The sequence below is a fragment of the Aythya ferina genome, assembly GCF_964211825.1.
Source record: "Aythya ferina genome assembly, chromosome: 1".
Taxonomy (NCBI): Eukaryota; Metazoa; Chordata; class Aves; order Anseriformes; family Anatidae; genus Aythya; species Aythya ferina.
In genome coordinates this window covers 1,758,656-1,780,085 of record NC_140296.1, presented here as the reverse complement: position 1 = coordinate 1,780,085, position 21,430 = coordinate 1,758,656, and the positions used below count along the sequence as shown (strand labels likewise).

At 46.4% G+C, this 21,430-nt stretch overlaps 1 protein-coding gene across 5 annotated transcripts in view; it reads right to left on the bottom strand.

Moving 5' to 3' along the window:
* The window catches only part of FAM168A (family with sequence similarity 168 member A), a 171,314-nt gene that overhangs the window by 66,505 nt on the left and 83,379 nt on the right, over nt 1-21,430 (bottom strand). For all 5 annotated transcript variants that reach the window (XM_084494652.1, XM_084494656.1, XM_084494653.1 and 2 more), the window contains one exon: nt 15,177-15,264. In XM_084494652.1, the coding sequence (XP_084350778.1) occupies nt 15,177-15,246 (70 nt within the window). In that variant the 5' untranslated portion in view covers nt 15,247-15,264. The remainder of the gene's footprint in view (nt 1-15,176; nt 15,265-21,430) is intronic.

The following is a 21,430-nucleotide window of genomic DNA, read 5'->3' as shown; positions in this document are numbered from 1 at the left end:
TTTAAATAAGATGAATTCCAGCAGGGAAATCTGAAGAACCCTGTCTTCCTCCTCCCTGCTAAAATAACACATTACCACACGCCTTTTCCACACCTGCTAAGCGAGAGAGAGGAAGGAAACTGGATTTTAATGTGCCTGGAGATTTCGTCGGGTGATTCACCGGAGCTGCTGGCCCCAAACTGAGCGAGCGCACGCATCGCCGGGTGCTCCACTAACCACCACGTCGTGAGAAGGGATCCACTGGTCACAAAAATGCAAAAAAAAAACACACCCAAACAATGCAACAGCAAATAAAAAACCCAAGGAACAAAATCTGCTTAACAGAAACACCAGCAGCAGTATTATTAATAAGTCACATAAATTATTTTAGGCATATATGTTTTATAGTGAAGGCAGCCATTAGAGGAACAAGTGCTGTTAGGGAGTGCTGAATGCCCTCTCGTAGCCAAAAAAAAAAAAAAAAAAAAGCCAAGAAATTATTTGGAGAACATCTCAAGAGGTAGTCACGCACCTTACGGCACACGTAGCTCTCCGTGAGTAATGCCCATGTGGTTATGTAATGTCCTCTACAAGGGGTAGTATGAACAATTTAGCAAAGGGCTTTATAGCTCATTATTTCCCTCGTTAAAGACCTGGATGGCCAGGTTTCATTGGCACCGTGTGCCATACGCTGTCTGGGTTGCACAAGTGGATGCTAAACCCTACAGCTCGCAGCCGGGGCGAAGCAGAAGGAAAAAATTCACCTTCCCAATTAATGCTGCTGTCCGTGTAATGGCAAAATGGGAGATGAGGCTGAGTTAAGGCACGAAAATGTTATTTTTTGAGTCTTTATGCAAAGTCAGACCACACCAGAAGGCAAAAGGACTCTGATCCTGCCAACAAGGCGCGTTAAAAACTCTTCTGATTGCTCTTATCTGCTGTACAAAGATTCAGAGTGACCTTACACAGCAAGAGGATTTAATTATCTCGGAGAGGGAAAGACTTTAAACAACCAAAAAAGAACATTTTGGTGCTGACGATAAGCTCCCGAGCTAAACAAGGCTAAAATTATCGATCGAAATATTATCTGCATCTCCACACCATCTCTTAAAACAAAGAGTTTTAGGGCAAGAAGCAGGAACGCCGACCACCGCCAGCACTCCGGGGGGGATGAAGGTAAAGGAGATGCCCACGGACCCCGTGCACCTCGTCCTCCTTGTGCACCCTTTGTGGAAGGAACGTGATGCTCGGATGATCTGCATCTTCACAGCATAGATAAGAAATAGCTGGGAAATTCCCTCACATCGGATTTTTTTTTTATTTTCTGAAATTTTAGGGAAAAGCAGCTAGCCTTAAATACATCCGTGATAACCCGTGGTGTCACCTCTCTAGCACAGCACAAACGAGGGCGCCATCTCCATGTCACGGTATCTGATTTTGGAGCAGCCGTGCTCGCATCCACTGGAGAGGAATAAAAGGGAAAGCCCCATCGATAAAAATCCTACACGTTACACCATGAATTTCAGCCATACAGCGAAGGAGGCACCGAGGATGGCTTCAGAAGGCTCTGAGACAGCCAGGGCTGTCAGAAAGGGGCAAAGAAGCCACCACTGGCTGTGGCTATTTATTTGTATTTAATTCCTATTTCCAACTGACGAGGGGGAGATTCCCATGATTACACGAATTAGCTAGATACGAATAAGATAAAAGCACAAAAAAGGGAAACTCGCAAGGTGAGTTAAGCTCTTACCTTCCATGATATGCTCCTAATTTTTTATCTGATCAAGCAAACCTTACTCCAGTAAAATTTCCTTTGTAAACCGTACATGCACAAAAAGAAAACTTGATTTTGGTGTAAAACCCTCTGCACCAGGTAGCTTTTCATCATGTCAAAACCCAAGCGCAATTCTACATTTGTGCTGTCAGCGAAATCATCCCATTACCTCTGGGGTTTGCCTAAAAAAAAAACCTCTTTTTCCAAAACTAACTACATGGCTAAAAGCAAATGACCATTTTAAGTGTGCTCTCAGGGTCTCCTACAGTTTCTTCTTCCCTTGTAGATGTTTTTTCTCAGCGTCCTCTGCAGAACCTGAAGGTTTTTAGGGCCGTAGGCAGAGAAGAACACAGCATTTGCTGGTGCAACAGCAAATGTAAATGTTAAAAAATGTTAAAAGTCACACGAGGGGAGGTAACAGAAAGGAGGGCACGTACCAGAGCAATGCAACGGGAAAGCAAAGTGCACGGCCCGTCCATGCAAGGGCTGAAGGAGGGATGAGAGACCTCGGGGGTCTCCGTTCCTGACTTCCAGACTTCTGCGAGGCTCATTAACAGCTCCAGGCACAAAGCATCAAACGCCTCAAGTAAAAGTTGGTCTCCATGGGAATGGAGGACAAACTAAAAATAACTGTAAAGGCGGCATTTTAACAATTTTGCGGGAGATTGTCATGGCAATGAAAAGAGTTGTAACCTGTTGTCATGATAACCAAAGTTTTAAATTAATGGGAAAGCATTCTGCTTCCACTTCATCTTTATTCAGCATGGGTCTAGCGTCCACAATGGGAGAATTACACATCGCTGCCTTGAAGGACCGAGGCAGCTGGGGAGAGAGACAAGGGAGGGATAATGCACTGTCCGGTGAAATGAAAGAAATTAAAGAACTCCACAGCCAAACCAAAGCACTGTTAGGACAGAAAAGAAGCTGGAGATGAAAATATATTGAGAGGTGTGCTGTGCCTTTGGAGGGAGACGTTCCCCTCTGCCCTTCAACACGATATTTTAGGCAGGGAGTAGAAAAATCAACTCAAGAGAAGTCACTAATGATAATTTAGGCAGGGAGCAGGGATGCCCCTTGGGCCAAACTCTCTGGCTGAAGCACCACTAGTGCTCAGGGAAGCAGCATCACGAACGAGTTATTGTTTTGATGGAGAAAAATGAAGGAGACCAAGCCAGTTAGGCCATGCTATCACCAGCTCTTTCCCTTCACCCAGACTACTTGCACTTTGCAGGACACTGGCGTTGGGATCTGCTGCGGTTCCAGCGCTCTGCCCGCTGCTTTTCACAACTGCATTATTTATTTGCACCATTTTCGGTGCATTTTGAAACACTGAAGACTCTGTCTCATCTCGGGATGCTGCCAACCACTAGCTCAGGAGTAGCCCCGCCAGAGTCCGGCTGCTGTTTTCAACGGGAACCCAAAAGCAGGCGTGCCTGGCAGAGTGGGCACCACCCCGCCTGGAGGAACAAATCCCCATTCTTAGCACACAAGAGGTTGGTGTTCCCAGCGCCGCAGTGTCCAGCTCCCAGCGTCTGCTCCTAGCACAGCTGGCCCAGATTTGCTGAAGGAACGGCGGAAGCGTGGTTAGGAGAAAAGCACGTGCTGCTGGCAGCTGTGTTAGCGGCCTGCAACAATTAGCAAGTCTTTAAGACCACAGCACGTTAAAAATTAATGTTCAGTTTCTCAAGGCACCTCGAGTAGGGAAGATAAAAGTCCTACGGCCATAAAACACCCAGATAGAGAGAAAAGGGGCAAGGGGCAAGGCAGGATGAAGAGGAGAAAGTTCCTAATGGCCACCAGATCCCCTAGGGCACAGTCGCACTGCCAAACCGTCTGCCTTTGCAGCCCAGGAGCCATGACGAGGATTTGGTGGCCACATCCTTCACTCTCCATCCAGCATGTGGGTGATTTTCTGTGAATATATTCACCTTGGGGGTGTGAGTAGGACAGAACAAGCAAGATGAGAGGTCCCTGCCTCAGGCTCAAAGCAAGCCATGTCCTATTGAAAGACTATGTGGCCATTATTGTGTTCTCACCTATGAAAAATTACACTGTCCACCTCAAAATTGCTATGGGAGTTAATTATACCACTGTTTCCTGACCTATTTGCATAGAATCAGAGAATAGATTGGGTTGGAAGGGGGCCTAAAGCCTCCCCAGGCTGGCCTTGGGCGCTGCCAGGGCTGGGGCACCCCCAGCTCCTCTGGGCAGCCTGGGCCAGGCCCTCAGCGCCCTCAGAGGGCAGAATTTCTTCCCAATTTCTTCCCGAAGCCTCCCCCCTGCCAGGCTCCAGCCGCTGCCCCTCGTCCTGGCCCCCCAGCCCTGACCAAGAGTCCCTCCCCAGCTTTCCTGCCCCCGGGGCCTTCTCTTCCCCAGGCCCACCACCCCCAGCTCTCTCAAAGTTTATGAGGAAAGAAAAGCCTTTCTAACAATGGAATTCCTGAACAGAACACGACCCTTTACTCACACCTTTCACCTGCAATAAGAAATGATCTTCACCTCAGGAAATAGTTACTAATTTGAAATAAGAAGAAACCAGAGGTAATAAAAAGCTCAGATGCGTACACACTCCTATCTTCCTGAATGCAACAGCTCATTGTCAGGCTGCTCAAATTAGTTTTTTTTTCCCCCTATCTGATCTCATTCATGGTTGTTATGTGCTTTGCACCTCCTAGGAATGCCACCACAACCAACAACTCCTTCTCCCTAGAGATGGATGCTCTTCTCTGCAATGCACTGGGCTTCTAATAACAAGAGATGCTAACTTCATTTTTGAGCGTAAACGGATGGCAATAAATCAAGTGTAAGGCCCTTGTTTACTCACTAAAGGGACTTAATTCACTGTGAGATACAAAGGTCTTCACCTGTCATCACCCCAAGGTTTCATTCTTGCACTTCCCTCTCCAACCCTCGCGTCCAGTATCTGTTGCCCACATCTCAAGTCCTGTGAGAGCTCCTCTTCTCAGCCTGACTTCCCTGTTATTTGAGGTACTTTTCTCCTTCTTCACACCAAGACTCAAACCTAGGTCTTTCTTAAGTCACCTCTCCAACAGCACATGAAAGAGGAAAGAAATGCAGTGACTTGTAACGCACAACTCAGCACGCCTTGACCTGCGGGGACAGTGTAAGCAGCGGCACAATTTGGCTCTCAGCTGAACAAAGATGTATTGGATACTGCAAGCTCAGTGCAGAAAAAACGTGTTTTCCAAAGAATTGAAAACCTACAGCAGGTAAATACCCACCAGACGTGGTCCTGAGAGCTGGACCCTGGGCAGCAGAGATGCACAGGGCTGCTCCAGCAGTGTGAACCCCAAATCCACGGCCAGAACAAGGAGCAGGGAACAGCCTCCTACATTTGCCACGATGCTGCATTCCCGACAGTTCATCACCCGGAGCCCAGCCTGTCCTAAAAGCGGCCTTTTTTTTCCACTTGGGAATTACAGTTCTGTCCCAGCCCCCTGCGCTGTGGCTGTGGGGATTTAAGGAGCTTTACGATGAGGCTGTTGACAAACACATTTATCGTGGCAAGATCTGGAGATGGCTAATGCACAGCCTTCATTCCTGCAAGGAGCGAGCACCTCTCTGTATCAGGAAAAATTTGGGGGCTGGGGTGGGTGAGGGGAAGGGAAGGAAAAAAAGGCCCTAACACTGAAGAGTCTTTCAGGACTGGTTTATTTGAACAGTGCCAAGCAAGCTCACTGATGCAATATTTTCTTCCTGCACTCTGAGCCAGGGCTTTGGGATCTAATAAATCATCTCTGGCCGCAGAGACATTAAAATTCTAGCCCAGTACTGCATTAGATGAAACGAGGCCGAATGCCAGCAAGCGTGTAGAGAGGGAGAGGCAGGCACACGCACTTTAAAATAAGTGTAAGAATGTCTTTGCATATAAGTAACTCCCCATTTCGGCTTCAGCTGGGGCTAAATAGAACGCAAACAAAACAGCAAAACAGATTAACAAGGCAGAGCTAAACCACGCCACTTTGGGAGAGCTGATCCGCACGGAACTAAAACCATGAGGTTTGGTACAAAGCACAGTAGAAAAATAGACGCGGTAATTTTCAGACCTGGTACAAACCAGGGAACTATTTCTGAAGCTTATAAAAGTCTTTTACGACCCCATACCAGATCACATTTCTGTACATAAAGACAGACCTCTGCGCTGTGCCGCATTGACTGCACACGGTGTAAAAAATAATTGTGCACCAGGAGAGGAGAAAAATTCAATATTTAATCTACAGACACGTTTCCAGAAGTCGAGCCACAAAATTTTAATTTATTACTTTCAGACTACAAAAATACAACAACAAATACCTAACCACTTATTTGCTGTGCCAGGCAAAAAAAAGAAAACGGAGGCGGGGAGAGCGAAGGCAGCAAATATTACATGTTTTGGGCTGATCATAAGGCAGCATTGAAGTTTATTTTCAGTCATTTAATTGAAGCACCTGAGGATTTAGGAGGTATTGAATGTGTGCTGTGGAAATATGCATCGAGAAAAACAAGAAAGGATATGAATTCAAACTGGAAATGGCAGAAAAAAAAATATGCAAAAAAAGAAAAAAAAAGGCATATATTTCAGACTCGGTGAGAGTTTAACTTACAACGGAGAGATTCCAGGCAGGCGTGTGGTTTGAGGGCTAGCAGACATTTTGTTTTATTACCAATCCTCATCTCAAATTCACACCATTACCAGGTCGTGTGTTCTTCTCAGCTGGGCAAACTGGACAACCAGAGCTAGTTTAAAGGGAAGGGCAATAATTACGAGGGTTTGGGAAGCATCAAGGCTAAGAGAATTTTAAGATTTGATGTGTGGCAAATCAAGCATGACTTGTGGCATGAAGACTCACAGTGTTGGAGAAAGGGTACCGGGATGGCCAGCAGGAACTTTTGATGGCATTTACAGGCTCTCTGTTGGGCAGTAGCAAAGGTGATGGTGCTTCTCCAACATCATGAGCCTTGGAAAGACCCTCAACGTTTTGGTTTGGGCCATTTCGTTACATGAAAGGCACGGAAAAACTTCAGGAAGAGAAAAATAATTGTCATCAAGAGAACAGGCAGATCGATGTGGCAAAAAAAAAAAAACATAAAAGGATGAAACATAAACATTAGCAATGAAGAAGACGGAGCCAACTGGCTGCATTGAAGTAACATGTAGGAAGAGACATTTCAAATGGGCTAAAACACAGAACCAGGACTGCACAAAGAACGCCAAAGCGCAGCTTGCTTGCAAACACACTGCAGACAAAGAAGGCCAACAAAAAATAATTTCATTCTAAGAAATCACAAAGGAAAAAAATCACATTCACCAATTTTAACGCTCTACACACGTTGTAAAAGCCCAAATCGCTGGTGAGAATTTCTCTACACGCTACGTAAGACAGAGCTTTAGCAGAGCTCATGCTTCAAAATAAAGCTTATTTCTTCCCCAAGCGAGTGAAGAGCTTCTGATTATATGCCTAGAGTCTACAGCAGTGGCCAACACAAAAAATCCTCTGTTCGTCTCCTATGTCCTTTAAATGAAGAGGCACTTTCTCCTTCAAAATACACTTCCAAGGCCACCTCTTCCTCCCTCCTCTTGTCTTTTTTCTTCTCTGCCTTCTACGTGTCTGCTTCAGCCCCAGTCATTTAATCTTTTTATTTCTTTTTCACTACGAGGAAAAAACAAAATCAATATTGGAGCCGGGCGGCACGGCACAGCACCAAACCGCTCCCTGCGCTAAGCGAGCCCACGGGATGAAAAGGCACACAACGGGCTCACTGAGGAACACAGAACCTGAGTTGTGTTTGCTTTGAAGTTCTGAGACCATTCTGGTTATTTACAGCACAGGGAAACTCAAAAGCTCGTCCAGCCTTATGCAAACAGTCGCAACGCCAAGTGAGGGGCGAAGGATGCTCCGGGGAAGGCTGATGGTGCTGGACTGACCTCCGAGGGAGCTGAGCTTACAAGTACCTGCAAGGATCCGTCCCAATCCCTATTTCCATGTTTTGCTGTGCCCTGGGTGATCGGTTGGTGCCCACTCTCCTTCTCTAGCATGAAAAGAAGGATGTCTTTCATCCTGGCACATGGGGACACAATTGCCCATCACCCAGCCCTGTTGCTATCTGTGGTAGGACCACAGCCACCACGTGCCCAAAATACAGACATCAGCACGCTCACAAATACCCCAAATCTCACCGACAGCTCCCTGCTTCGTCCTCCTTCTCTTCCCCAAAGAGGGAAACCTGTGCTTCATTCCCTGAGGGGGCCTACACTTGCTGTGACTCCTCGATTTAATTTATTACGATGAATTAGCCACCGGTGATCGGCTAAGCAGAGCCGAAACTCCATCAGCTTCCAGCACTGAGAAATTCAGCGAGTCGCCTGGTAGTGTTGCTGTACAAAAACTATGCATTTAAACATAAAAATAACAAGAGCCTACACAAGTCAGAGCTCATTCCTCTCCCAGTCAAGTACGGTTTGCCTGGCTGCTCTATACACACCAATTAATAAACATGAAGAAACGCCAGAGGAAAAATATTCACTGTACCCACTTCATACATTTTTAATCACCCTGAAATCAATTCAACGCCCTGAACGCAGTTCAAAATTCCTGTTTTACAGAACCAGTAAGCAGTGGATCACCTAATTAAATCCAGAGATGGCTTTTCCCAATCAATGGAAGCGGTGGGCATGCATGCAGAAGCCCAAGCAAAGGCAAAGAGGGGAACGCCGCATCCCTGCCTCCTTCAGCATCACGGCCATTTGCCTCGTGCTCCTTGGGACTCCCCACAAACGTGCTGAGCAACGCCAAAAGAAAGGAAAAAGTCTCGTTTATCCTTCTCACACGCAGAAAATTCTGAAAGAACTCGGTTTTCTTGGCCGAAGAACTGATCTGTTATCAAAGGCGCAGCCTTGCCAGAGAATAATACGGCAAGTTTTTAATTTTAAGTTATTAAGAAAGGCTGAAATCAAGCCTGGAATTATCTTTGTCTCACAAAGAGTATGCAAAGGAGGATTAAAGGCCGACTAGAAATCCTATCTGAACATCCTTTCGCCTTTGACAAAATCAGAGGCTACGGGCTTTCAGCATATGGGTAAATTAAACGAGGAGCAAAGCTGACAGTGTAAATCGGGTCAGCTCTCCTACAGCAGCGATGCCCAAGGTTCAATGACCAACACAAAATACATGAATTTAGAAGAAAAAAATAAAAAATACATAGAAGAGCCCCAAAATGTCTCGTCCTGCCAACAAAACCAATGGCTGGAAGATGCCGATTCCCTCTGCTGGTCGTTATGTCAGAGCAAACGCTGTGGTTTCACCTTGGGAAAAGGGACAAAACCGGGTCCTTGCCCGTGGCAGGGGTTGGAATTAGATTTGAGGGCCCTTCCAACCCAAATTCGGTGGTTCTATGAAAATTCACACTCCGCAAGGGCTGTGTGGGCACGTTGCAGTTCTCCGCATCTCTCGCTCACATCCTCCCAGAGCTTTACAGAGAAAAATAATTTTCATTCGGGGCTGGAGTGGTTTGATTTCTGTCTCCTCGTGACAGCTGAACTCGCATTTATGGAAAGGGATTTCTGTTCAAACAGAATTAGGCTCCGCTGTCTGCACGATTTTGGCTTCCAGACCTGTGCCGTGTGCCAGCATGGTTCACAACTCTACGAGCATCGGTTCGCACAACTCCATAACCCTCTTGGGGATCCCCCTGAAAGACCTCCAAGAACTCAGAAAAAAAGAAAAGAAAAAAATCAAACTGATGCCTTTCCACCAAGACACAAACGAGCGATTAGTACACCGACTCACAGAGTTGTTTGCCTACCAGCCGTGCCCGTTCTCTATCCCAAAATCTTAGAGCAATAACCACAAGTGTGCATGACACTGTAAATCTAAATTATGCTACTATTATATCTTTCTTTTAGGGCTCTCAAAAAATCTCTCTGAGAGGGTGCTACTTGAAGAAGCAGGAAAATCAATTAACTGGGGAAGGAAATGAACCCAGCCATTGTAGACAGCACAAAAAGAGCAACAGTGACATGGGGAGACGTGATAAACAAATGACAAAGTGCTTAGGATGTGTCTTTAAGTCACCAGAAATAAGACTGTTTTGTTATTTAAGCTGAAGAAGCAGCAATCCTTACTTGAGGAAGAACATCTAAGAAAGCTACTGGGTCTTGCAGCGAGACCACGGATGAATTGCAAATGCGATTCTTGGTGAATCCTGCGCAGGATAAAACTTGCTGAGCAGCTACCCGGTGATATTTATTTCACATTAGTGGCTCACGAGAAGTGCCTCTGGGCAGTCTAGGCTAATCCACTTTGGAAAGGCAACTGAACAGAACCCAGTTGCACAAAGGCTTTTATTAAAAGGCGTCAGGTTCCTCCTGGTGAAACGAGGCCAGCTCTCCGTACCCATGCAGGTCCTTGCCAGCTGGGGGAGAGAAGAAAAAGCCTTTGCATGGCATGAAAGGTTGCAGGGATGCAGCAACACCAGCAGCAGCAGGACCAGAAGAGGGCTTGCCTGGTCTTCCCTGAAAAGCAAGAGAAAGGGCAACGGAGGGTGTTACCTTCCTGCCCTCTCCAAGGGAAAAATAAGGGGAAGAGTGAGCTCCTTGTAGAGCTGGCAGTGCAGAGCAAGGCTCTCCAAGGAAGGTAGTGGAGATTCACTGACCTAAAAGGAAGTGGAGATTCACTCACCAGCTTCACATCTCCGGGCTCTTGCCCTTTCCTATCAGGTATTATTTAGTAATGATTGCAGTGAATACAGGGTCAGTCTACCCAAGGCTCCTGAAGCATCTTATCGGCATATTAATCAGCTTGTGAGAGGGAAAACAAGAAGGGTGTGAGCTCGTACGAGCACTTTGAGAGTTTCATGCTTCAAGTCAAACAAGCTAGAGGAGAGACCAATTCTTCATCCCTGATGCCACACCAGTGAGCTCGTCTGTTTGCTGCAGGACTGGCACACCCCAAGGACGCTCGCCTTGCCCAAAGTTGACTCAATTTGTGTTTTGAGTGGTGGTAGCACGGCTCCTCTGAGTAGTAAGCATCTCCTGGCATCCCCAGATGCTGAGAGGATTGAGAATACGGCATTAACAGCTGCTGGAGACTCTTCTGCACTGAAAGGGATCCCATCACCAGCACTTGGGCGCATGGCACGGTCTTGTTGCAGTCCTCGACGCGGCACAGGGCTGCAAGAGGAGGCTGCTGGATGGATGTGCATGTTAAGGGGGTAACAGGCTCACGACCTTTTGCAAAATACTCGGAGTTAACAGCAGGTAAATGCGTCAAAGAAGAACCACACATTTCAACAGCTCACGTTTGGGATAGGCAAAGTGGATTCTCCATAAATAAAAAAAAGCAAATGACAGTCCTTAAACGCATTTTAGAGTTAACCTCAATTAAAACGACAGCTTACATTAAGATCCGAGTTAATTACAGCCTACTTTAATTAAACAGCAGACGATACTCAAACACCGTTTGCTGCTGACGCTCTCAAGCAAGCCGAACCTGCGGAGGGGAAGCGGCGACGAGCACCTGGGAAGCAGGAGCAGGAGAGCAGACACAGCCCCGTCCTCAGGGAAAATATTCTGCCCGTGTCCCCTGGGACCAGCTCCATAACCAGCTGGAAAATGCACCAGGCTTATTCGCCTCTTCCAACTGAGGAAAAGAAAAAAAAAAAAAAAACAAGGAGGCTGCAATGCAATAGATCTGTGGTTCTTAAGGACCCAGAAAATGAGATTTACTAACTACAGAAGAAACTAATAGATTTATTTCTTTAATTAGAAAGAAGATTTATTTAACAGATCTCCTACTTCAAATACAGGATGTTTTGATAAACACATCTCACATGAATTTAACACTTCTGACTGTTTCACCTAACAGTTCTACTTCAAAACTTTGGTTTTCTGCTATTTTTTTTCGTATTTTATTATAATTTCCAGAAAAAAAAAATCATCTAATGCACTTTAATAATAACTTAGGAAATAAGCTACCCTTTACATTTTCTTTAAGGAAGTGCTGAATGGAAAAAATAAAGTAACTGAACGGATGTACACCAAGTACTTGAGCATGTGCCAAGGGTTTCCCCTTTCTCCCCAACAAACAACAGCCGATCTGGTACCAAAGTTTTGCTTGTCTCAAAATAGACGTCTCTCACAAGCACAGAAAATACCAAAGAAGTGAGAAGGAAAAGAAAATCAGATTAAAACTGATGATTTAAACCAAAAGCAGTCTATTTGTTATAAAGAATTTACATTTAGCACTGAAAAGCCACAAGAGAATGGAATTCAAGGTGCCGTTATCCTGATTACCACCCTTGGGTTTTTTTTCAGCCTACATCCCCCCGGAGTTGTACTCCACAAGGTTAGAAATTAATGGGTTATGCATGAACTTTCAGGACAAAAATTGAAGTAATACATGTGCTGTGCTGGGTTTGGGGTAAAAAGCTGAACTCTAAAGCAAACCGAGAACATCGCTTCGGGCTGTCAACCTTTACCTCAACGTTATTACACTTCAGTGGTTTTCCTGATTTCCATTTCTTGCCCGACGGAAAGCTTAGCATGACTTTATTTTAGCATTACTTTTTTTCCAGTGTCCTCTACTATTCCAAAAAGAATTTTTTAACTCTTACAGAAATTATATAAATTACGCGTCGTATCCCCAGTTGTGTCTCAGATAAAAATCTCAGGACAGACACCACATGCTCTGTCTCGAGGAAGGATCATAAGGGTTGGAAAGACCTCCAGAGCTCACTTCCCTGCTAATTCCAACAGAGGGGCACCCAAGGAGCTCTGCCACTCGGTCCTCGGCCACCAAGGCACCATCACGACCCAGGCACTCGTTAAACCTCAAAGCCATAATGAGCTCCTGGGGCACGGAAAGGTTTTGTGCAAGGGCCAGGAGGCAACATCCCTTCCAAATCTACCACCTCACATGCCTCAGCTATTATTTTCAAGCAATTTGAGAAGAAAATACCTACCAACTCTTTAGCTTCATGTCTCTCCTGTGAAAAGTCCGTTTGGTTTGTCTGTGTGAGTTTTAATATCCTCCAGAATAGCTTGTGGCTACGTAAATAAACCACTACATGGGTGAACAATGCAAGTTAAAGCATTGCAAATGAATCTCAGACAGAAAGCAAGCGTTAGACAGGCTGAACCTGGCATTTCTAACGCAACAGTCACGGCAGCCTTCTGCTAGCAGTCATTGAGAACGCCCTCCACAGTTGCTTGTCTTTGCTATTTAAAGGAAATCATTTTATTTTTTCCCCTTTTTTCACAATATCATTTAGTTTTCCCACCAAATATTCAAGCAAATTCATTTTTAAAAGAAGTTCTGGAATACCATTTGCCTAGCAAAGAAAATATCCCTGAGTTTACATGTCCTTTAGCCTATTACCCATTCTGGGAGCAAGAACAGAGCCCATGGACCAGTTACTGCTTCGGTGCAGCCACGCCAATCTCCCCCTTTTGGAGCATTCACTGACATAACCAAAGACCTTGGTACATTTTCTCAATTCTGATCTGCCTCTAATTTTTTTTCTCCACGGTCATCGTCCACCGCCGCCTCCTCCATCACCACGACCCCTGCAGGACACGCGGCTGGAGCCCTCCGGTCCTCCCTCCTGTGCCACCAACCAGAGCTGGCACAACCTGCTGGAGGTGGACAATGGCTTCAAATACTGAAATACACAACATAATCTTCACGCTGCTTAACCAGCAGGTTATTTTAGAAGATAATTTCCTTCTAATGTCGCCATCTGACTTATTCAGAAAGCAGCCGGGTAGACTCGGTTCATTTAAAATAGAAACCACCCTCTAAATTCCTCCCTCCAGAAAGGTCAATGTACGAACTGTACACAGCCTGAACCTCGATATTTCAATAAAATTGCCTTACCCGGTGCCAGGAAGGCAGCTTCTAAAACATCCAACTGTTGGAAAGCAGACAGGGAAAACCTACACCGAAAGGATATTAGCGTGGAGTTTTGAACACGTGCAAAGAAAGTGAAGTGGGGGAGAAATAGCCTCTTGTCAAAACCATCCATGCTCTGGAAAGCACAAGATCGCTGCTCTTTCCAGTGCAGGAAAATAACTGTGCACTTCGGAGCTCATTCTATCACCCCAGCACTGCTGGAGTCTGCAGTCCTCTTACAATGGTGATATTCCTGAAGAGATGATTATTCACAGCGAATTTTTTTTTTCTAAGCCTCCAGTGCTTTGGCTGGAAGACCAAAGTTCCCCTGAGCTGCAGTATCTCCAACAAAGCAGCACGCATAAATTTGACTGGGAAAAAAAAAAAAAAAAAGAAAGGGTGAATAAAAACGGGGCAAAACCTCTTTGAGGAACTCTCTGCTCCAGAGTATCAGACAGGCTTCCTCGAGCAATACAGCCGGCTCGACTGATCAGAAACAGCTACTAGAGTCAACGAGAATATTTTGTAAATGAAGTAGCTGAGAGCATTTATGCTCATTTTCATTTGCTGTTGACCACTTTGCTCCACAAAAGCCTTTTCCCGAGCAGTTTCACGCGTTCGGTTCAAGTCAACGCACACCACAGGCGGCGCAAACACAAAGAAGGCAGCGTTGATGCAACGCGACGTTTGATGGCTAATTACATCCAACAACATGTTAGCAGGGGGAGTCTTCCAAGGGTGATGTTGTAAGGGGCTCACCAGATCAGAAGAACACCTACGGGTAAACAACATGCACAGGGAAGAGCACAGGTACACCTAGGTTGAGATTTGCTTTTCCCAGAGCACAATTTCTCTCTGAGCTAAATTCTTTCCGTATTTGTATACATGAGCTTCCTGCTAGTTACATAACTCTGGTAAACAGATTTCAGTGCCTTTTTCAAGTATTAAATATGACACTTTTAGACAATTCCCTCCGTTCCGAAGACGGACTTCAACCAACCATCAGACGCGCCGTTCAACACGAGATTAACTCAACCAAAGCATAATCTGGAAACAAGAAATCAGCCAACAATGCACTTTAAATCTTCATTTCCAAGAAACCAGTCAGCAATGCACTTTACACCTCCATCTATCAGAACAACTTCACGTCCTCCACGGCAACTCTCTGCAGCAGGGTCCCCGTTGCACGTGGCAGGGCCGTTCCAGCACGTGCACCCAAATTGCTCAGTTCAGCTCTGGAGCCAAGCCTCCAGTTCCCAGCTGATTGCCCCAGAAATTTCTTGGGCATTTATTTGTTTAAATATACACCATTTTGTTCCTTTTCGTTCAGATTTCCAAGGTGCCCTCTTCTTAGGAACCGAGGTCTCTTTATTCTCACTAACCTTACTGCGCCGACTCTGCCGAAGAGTTGCATTCCCATCCGAGTGGGAATCCCGTTTCTCCCTTAATTAAGGGGTTTAACGGCTCATTAACAAGCCCCTGCTCTCACCACCAAATGTGGACGTCCACAAGCAGCCGCTGAGCGCCAGACCTACCTGTGTAAGCCATGTTCTTCGGGTTTCCGTAGGGAGCCCCAGGTTGAACGGGGCTGTAAACAGGGTTCATCGTGGAAGACCGGGAACTCTGGAGACAAAAGAAAAGCAGAGTTGAGAAAATTGCCTGTGTTAAGGCTTCTGTTCAAAGGTCCTGAGCTGTGCTCCACGCTCGCATTGCCACGTTATAATTCAAGACACGGGGAGCTGCAAAGAAAAGGATTTACAACCAGGCGTTACGACTAGGTAGCGTATTTAGGAATTCAAGTTCTGGATCCCTCAGTTATTTCTCTGAACTTCTTCACTGTTGGCGTATACTGCCTACAAATACACCCAGAGTGGATTCATCTTACACAACCCTACCTTCGTGGGGCTCAGCATTCACGACCCCACTTCTAGCGCGCGGTGAACAAAGCCGAAAATTCAGGCAAGGAATTCCCCTTGGAGGAGCTGATGGTTTGAGGGTGGCAAAAACAACGAGAAAAGAGGTCTGGCCTTTCCGAAATCAGCAGATAAAAGGCCCTTTGCTGCTGGAGAGATGGAGCAGCTCAAGCTGATGACAACGACCTCATACCCAGGTCTTGGGTGCTGCACGTGGATGCGCCGAGCAGCCCAGCGGTGCCCACGGACACGGCGCAGACGGCGAGATTGGCACGGCCCTGCTTGGGAGTTTTCATTTCGAGGAAAGCAAGTAACTAGGGAATTTGTGCCTACCGACTGTCAGTTAAGCAACTGCTCAGTTAATTATCTTAATGAAGCACATTCTCAGTTCTGATTAATGGGAAAATCAGTCATTAAGCTTTATTAGGCAACACATTTGTCTCCACAGCTACCCAGTGACAATTTCAAACACGAACCCCAACAATCTTTCTCCAAAACGTGGGGTTTTTAAACGCGTTGTTTTACAGCTCATAAATAAAGCCGTCCTTCCCAAACAAGCCTCTGATGATGGATGCACCATTTGATAGATCATTAACTCCTTCCGTCGTACCTCCGGATAGTAAACAAGTCAAATGTTAAATGCTAGCAACAACCGACTTGACAACAATTACTGCTTAATTAATTAACCTTCCCTCCTCCCCCAAGGTAGCACAGAAGGAGCAATTCTCAAAGCAGAAGCAACCGGGGCTGTAAAGCAGGAGGGAAGGATTTACACCTTCGGCAGCGCCCAGCCGTGGCGCCTTTCCAGATGTGTTTGCTCACCTCTCCACCACGCCACACGCAGCAGGACAAAATAAAACGAGTCCGAAGGAGCCCCCAGAGGATGTAGGATGTTGCTCCTCTGAGCAGGTACTTCAAGAAGTAAGTTGGAAGCATGAGGAGATGATCTGACAGCAGCCAAGTGGGGGAATGTGCTCCCCAAAGTGCCGGCGCAGCTCAGCGCACAAGGAGCGGCATCCACCGCAGCCAAAACCACCTCCTTTTCACCCAAATTCCCTGCCCATGCCTCCATTAATGATGTTTTTTTTCATCTCCCTGCAATGCAGGTTCCATATCCGAAGGCAAGGGGGTGTTTCAGACTCTTAATGGCCACAAATCACCCTGACAGGAGGCAGCACCACAACAATCCCGGGATGTACCCACCCTAACAAACCCTTTGGTGCAAGCAGGGACGATCGGAGATCACAGCACTTTGTGCCAAGGCTCCTCCAGCCACACACTGCACTCTCAGGGTTTCCTTTGGAGCAGGATTAATTTGGTTTTCTGCTCTGAACGTCCCCACCTGGCGCATGGTTTGAAGTTACCTGCAGGCCCTTCGATGGGTTCAGCCTCTCCGTCCCGCGAGAGGTCGGAGGAAAGGTGATGGGCAACTGGGGTGAAGCTTTGGAAAGAAACCTGGTCCCCACACACACCAAAACCACTTTGCACACAGAAATAACTACACAGTCAGCAGGAATCACCTCCAAGGGCAGTGCTAAGACCCATGAATTACTACCTGCACGCGATGCTTTATGCCAGAGGTGCCACAAGCAGGACCTGAGAGAACAGGAGGAGAGATTCAGAGGGCTGCAAAGATTCCCTGGCCGTAATTAACCATTAAATCATTAGCAGGACACTTCAGCCTGGACAAGAAATGCCCAGTGGGGCAGGGAATAAGGTATCTATTAAAAAAATAATAATAATAAAGGATCTGGGGGATCTGGAGAAGGTGGAGAGGCAGCAATCGCACACCTTTCCTCACAACCCCAGTGGCTGGGAGCATGAGAAGAAAAAAAATGCTGCAGGTTCAGAAGAAGCCAAGGGGGCTGCTGGTTGCTTTGTTCATCTCAGCAAGTCCCTTCCTAACAGGACAGGGGGCAGATGGAGACACGACTACATTTCTACAGAGCCCTGCTCAACACAGCCATCATCTCACTTGAGCTTTTCTGGGTGTAAAGAGTAGAAATAAATGATGATTTGGTGAAAATTATTGCTGCGTGTGTCTGGCTTGCACTAAGTGTTGTACCAAACAGTACAAAACACACTTATTGAGAAGGATGGAAGAAAACGCCTCTTAGCTGAGATAAAAAGATGATAATTGCGTTAGGGGGATGAATGTATTGTGAGGAAGAGGCTTGTGCTTCCTCCTTGCTTGGTATGCAGGGCATTATTTCCAGCCATGCGAACAGCATTTCAGCTGGATGATTTTCCTCCTTTTTAGCATCTAGCATTAAAACACATTCAGACGAGCTTCCAAGACAATCTGCAAGACAATTCCATTCAAAAACCCGTTTTAAATTCATTACAGGCCCCGCATTGTGGCGTTCGAACAGCCGCCCTGAAATGGGAATAAAACAGGATTAGCAAAATTAAACCTCCTTCGCCACAATGACTTGCAGCACTTGCTCGTGGCCATGAACACGCAACAAAAAGACTAATAGAAATGAATTATAAACAGACGATGCTTCCACCACTTTTTAATCCCCGTGGCAGGGATGCTGAGTTGCTTAGAAGCTGCTGAGGCTCCACCACGAAGCCGAAGGAGCAGCTCCAGCAGGAACGCCATGGGAAGCTGCTGCTAGCAAACAGTCTCGGGATGCTTCCCGGCTGTAACCTGGTTACGTTTGGATCTGTTCTGTCTTTCCCATGAAAGTGCACGAGACGCTCCCATCACGCCGGGGGACGACTCCAGATGAAGGGCAAACAGGAGCAGCGAGGGAGGTCAGCGGCCAACGTGTGGCTCAAATCCGGCTTGCACCGGGGATTGCCAAGCACTGAGCTCACACTAAGCTGCATCAGAAGCAAAATGGAAAGGTTTTCATGGTGAAGAATGAGTGTGAGCCAAACAAGAGTGCACCTCCGGAGAGCGCTGCGCTGCTGGCTCCGCACCGTGCGTCCCTGCTGCCACCACAGCGAGGACGGGACACAGCAGCCCCAGGTCTCTGTCCCCCATCCTGGTGACATCCCAGGACATCAGCTGCTTAATCCTCTTCCTAGGGAGCACTCAGAACTAAAAACAGGGCTGGTGTCACTTGAAATTACCATAAACGCAAGGCACGAGGGACACCTCACCCAGATATTTGTCACCGGTTTGTTTTGCGCCTGTGGAAAAGCTCCATGGGGGACCAGCTCTGCTGCTTCCCAAAGCCGAAGGCTTTGAGCCTTCAAACATCGAGGGAAATCAACAATTTTACAGGTAAACAGTTTTTAACACAAGTATTTCTATGCAGGCGTTGGTGGAAGTGGCATCTTACGTTCCTCGGCCACTCCGATGCATGGATCTGAAGACAGTTCCCACTCCCACTGTACAGAAGCTGGGGAAAAGAAAGATGACGCTGAAGGAGATGTAAAAAATCCTAAAGGAAAAGAACAAGCATGGCGTGCAAGCTTCGGGAAGTTTATAAAGCTATTTTTCATTTTCTTTGCAGACCAAGTCCGCAAAGATAACGATATAAATAATGTATACACACGGAGTTACTTCGAAATAAAGATATTTTACAGCCTTCTCAAAAGATGGAGGCTAACTGTGACAGGCACATCCTTCATGCTCTCGAGAGATTGAACGGTTGATCTAAATTTAAGCACAATTGCAAGGAGGAGAGTAAACAACGCACAGGCGAGCCTTTCGGGATGAAACGCGCTCCTCCACCGTGTTTCGCTTTCGTCCTCGTGTCAGCGCCTCACCTTTCAGCCTTCCCCGGCGTTTGGTTGTGATTTGCCCTAGTCTTTTGTGAAATCAGCACATAAGTGCTTTTGAAGGACCTTTTCCTCGTGTTTTTCTTTCGAAATGGAGCGCTATTGTCTCCTCTGCTTGCAGGTAGCTACCAGGAATTATTTATTTGTACAAAAGACAGCACACGTCCAAATATTAGAGGATGCGAACAAAGGAAAAAGGCAAACCCAAAAGATGTTATTTCTCTCCTGATCTGCACATCGCTGCTTAAAATTCATTTTACACAAATCACATGCTAATAGCATTCAGCCAAAGCCCCTTTGAACATGAGAAGACCTCCTGACCTTATCCGACATTCAAATCGCAATCATTTGCCGACAATTTTCCAGTTAAGTCGTTTGAAGCTTGACCCTCACTTGGGATCCACCAAACAATAATTCAATTACCATCCCGTTCATCTGCTAAAGGTTAACTCGGGCAAGCTACAGGGCCACGTCCCACCTCTCCCCCAAAATCTCTTCTGTGACAGCACGCGTGGTCTCAGAGGTTTGCAGCACAATCTCGTTTTCACAGATACCACCTCCTGCTTACACCCTAACTAGAAGCTGATTCAGCTCATCTCAATATATTTAACCCATCACAGACCTTATAAAAGAATCTGGTCAAAATTGACACCATTTCGGTTCGTCTTTTATTATACAGTTTAAAAAAAAAAAGATGAGTTGGTGTAACTAGGGGAACCAAAGGAAGACCAGGCTCCAGAAAAAGTTGAAGACTTCATTTAGCTGGAAATTATTAACAGTAGGTCTTGATTATACAAAACACTGTATGTTTTTATCTCTTTGACTGTATTTCAGCTACACCTTGACTTTATGGAAACGCATTGAAAGCATCGTTCTTCAGCCTGAACATTAGAATCATTAGGGTTGGAGAAGACCCCCAAGATCCCTCCAACCACCCCCTACCACCAATGTCACCACCAAGCCCTGTCCCCAAGCACCACGTCCAAGCTCTCCTTGAACACCCCAAGGGACGGGGACTCCCCCACCTCCCTGGGCAACCCGTCCCAAGGCCTGACTGCTCTTTCAATTATTTCATTATTTGTTGCCTTTTTCCCCATTTTTCATCTACACCAACTCATCGGCCTCACTTTCAAAGCAACTTTCAGCTCTGCTCCGGCCTTATTTCACCTGACGTAACCCCAGGTACCGTAGTCAATCTGGCTGATTTGGGGCTGGCTCATTTGCCCTCAGTTCTGACCTGGACCCTTTTTTTGGGGAAGATTTCCACTGGCTGGCACGTCGGCATCCCTCGGGAGGACACGCTCAGGGTGTCAGCATCCTGCACGCACGGGCCATCTGCAGAGGGAAGGCGCTGAGCAGTTTCATGCTCCAGCCCAGTTCTGGTTTAGATTAAACCATGAATTCTGCTTTAAATAATATCCCCTCTGTTCACTAGATTGCAATTTGAGAGAATACCAAAAAAAAAGTGTGTGAAGCCCAGTCATTACCTGCTGCAATTCCAGTTCCCTGTATGAACACTGACAGCATTTAATTCAGTGACACGTCTAATGGAGCCAGTGATTAACACAACATCGCTTGTGTACGGCCTTTCAGGAGGTTCTGAATGGGAATAAATTGCATTACCCGTTAATTAGGGTGGCAGCCTATTATCCCTGCAGGCCCCTCGTGTCTCGCCACTGGGGCGCTCAGGAAGGCGAGGTGCTGGGAGCAGGAGGGGCAGCGAGCTGCTGTCCCCAGCCACAAATCTCACAATTTAAGGCTCGGTCAGCAGGTACCTGGGCAGAGAGCACAGAAAAAGCAAGGTGTTAATGCCCAAAACCTGTGTTTCGTGCCACGTGGTGATGTGACCAACCCACGTGAAGCCTGAAGTGGGGAGGCAGGCTGAATGCACGCCATTGTGATGGAGGGCAAGGCTTGAAGCACCTGGAAATTAAATGGAGCAAGGGGTTTCGTGCAGCTCGGGGCTCTTTGTTGCATGGAAAATTTAACGGGTAATTTATAAGCACCAAGCAGCTCCGGAGTTTGGATCTTCTGGATCTCCTGATGCCCCAAAATAAACGCTTAGGCGTGAAAAATCTTGACCTTTCCTTTGGTGAAACTGATGATCTACTTAAAAGCCAGAGGATCCACAGAACTCATGA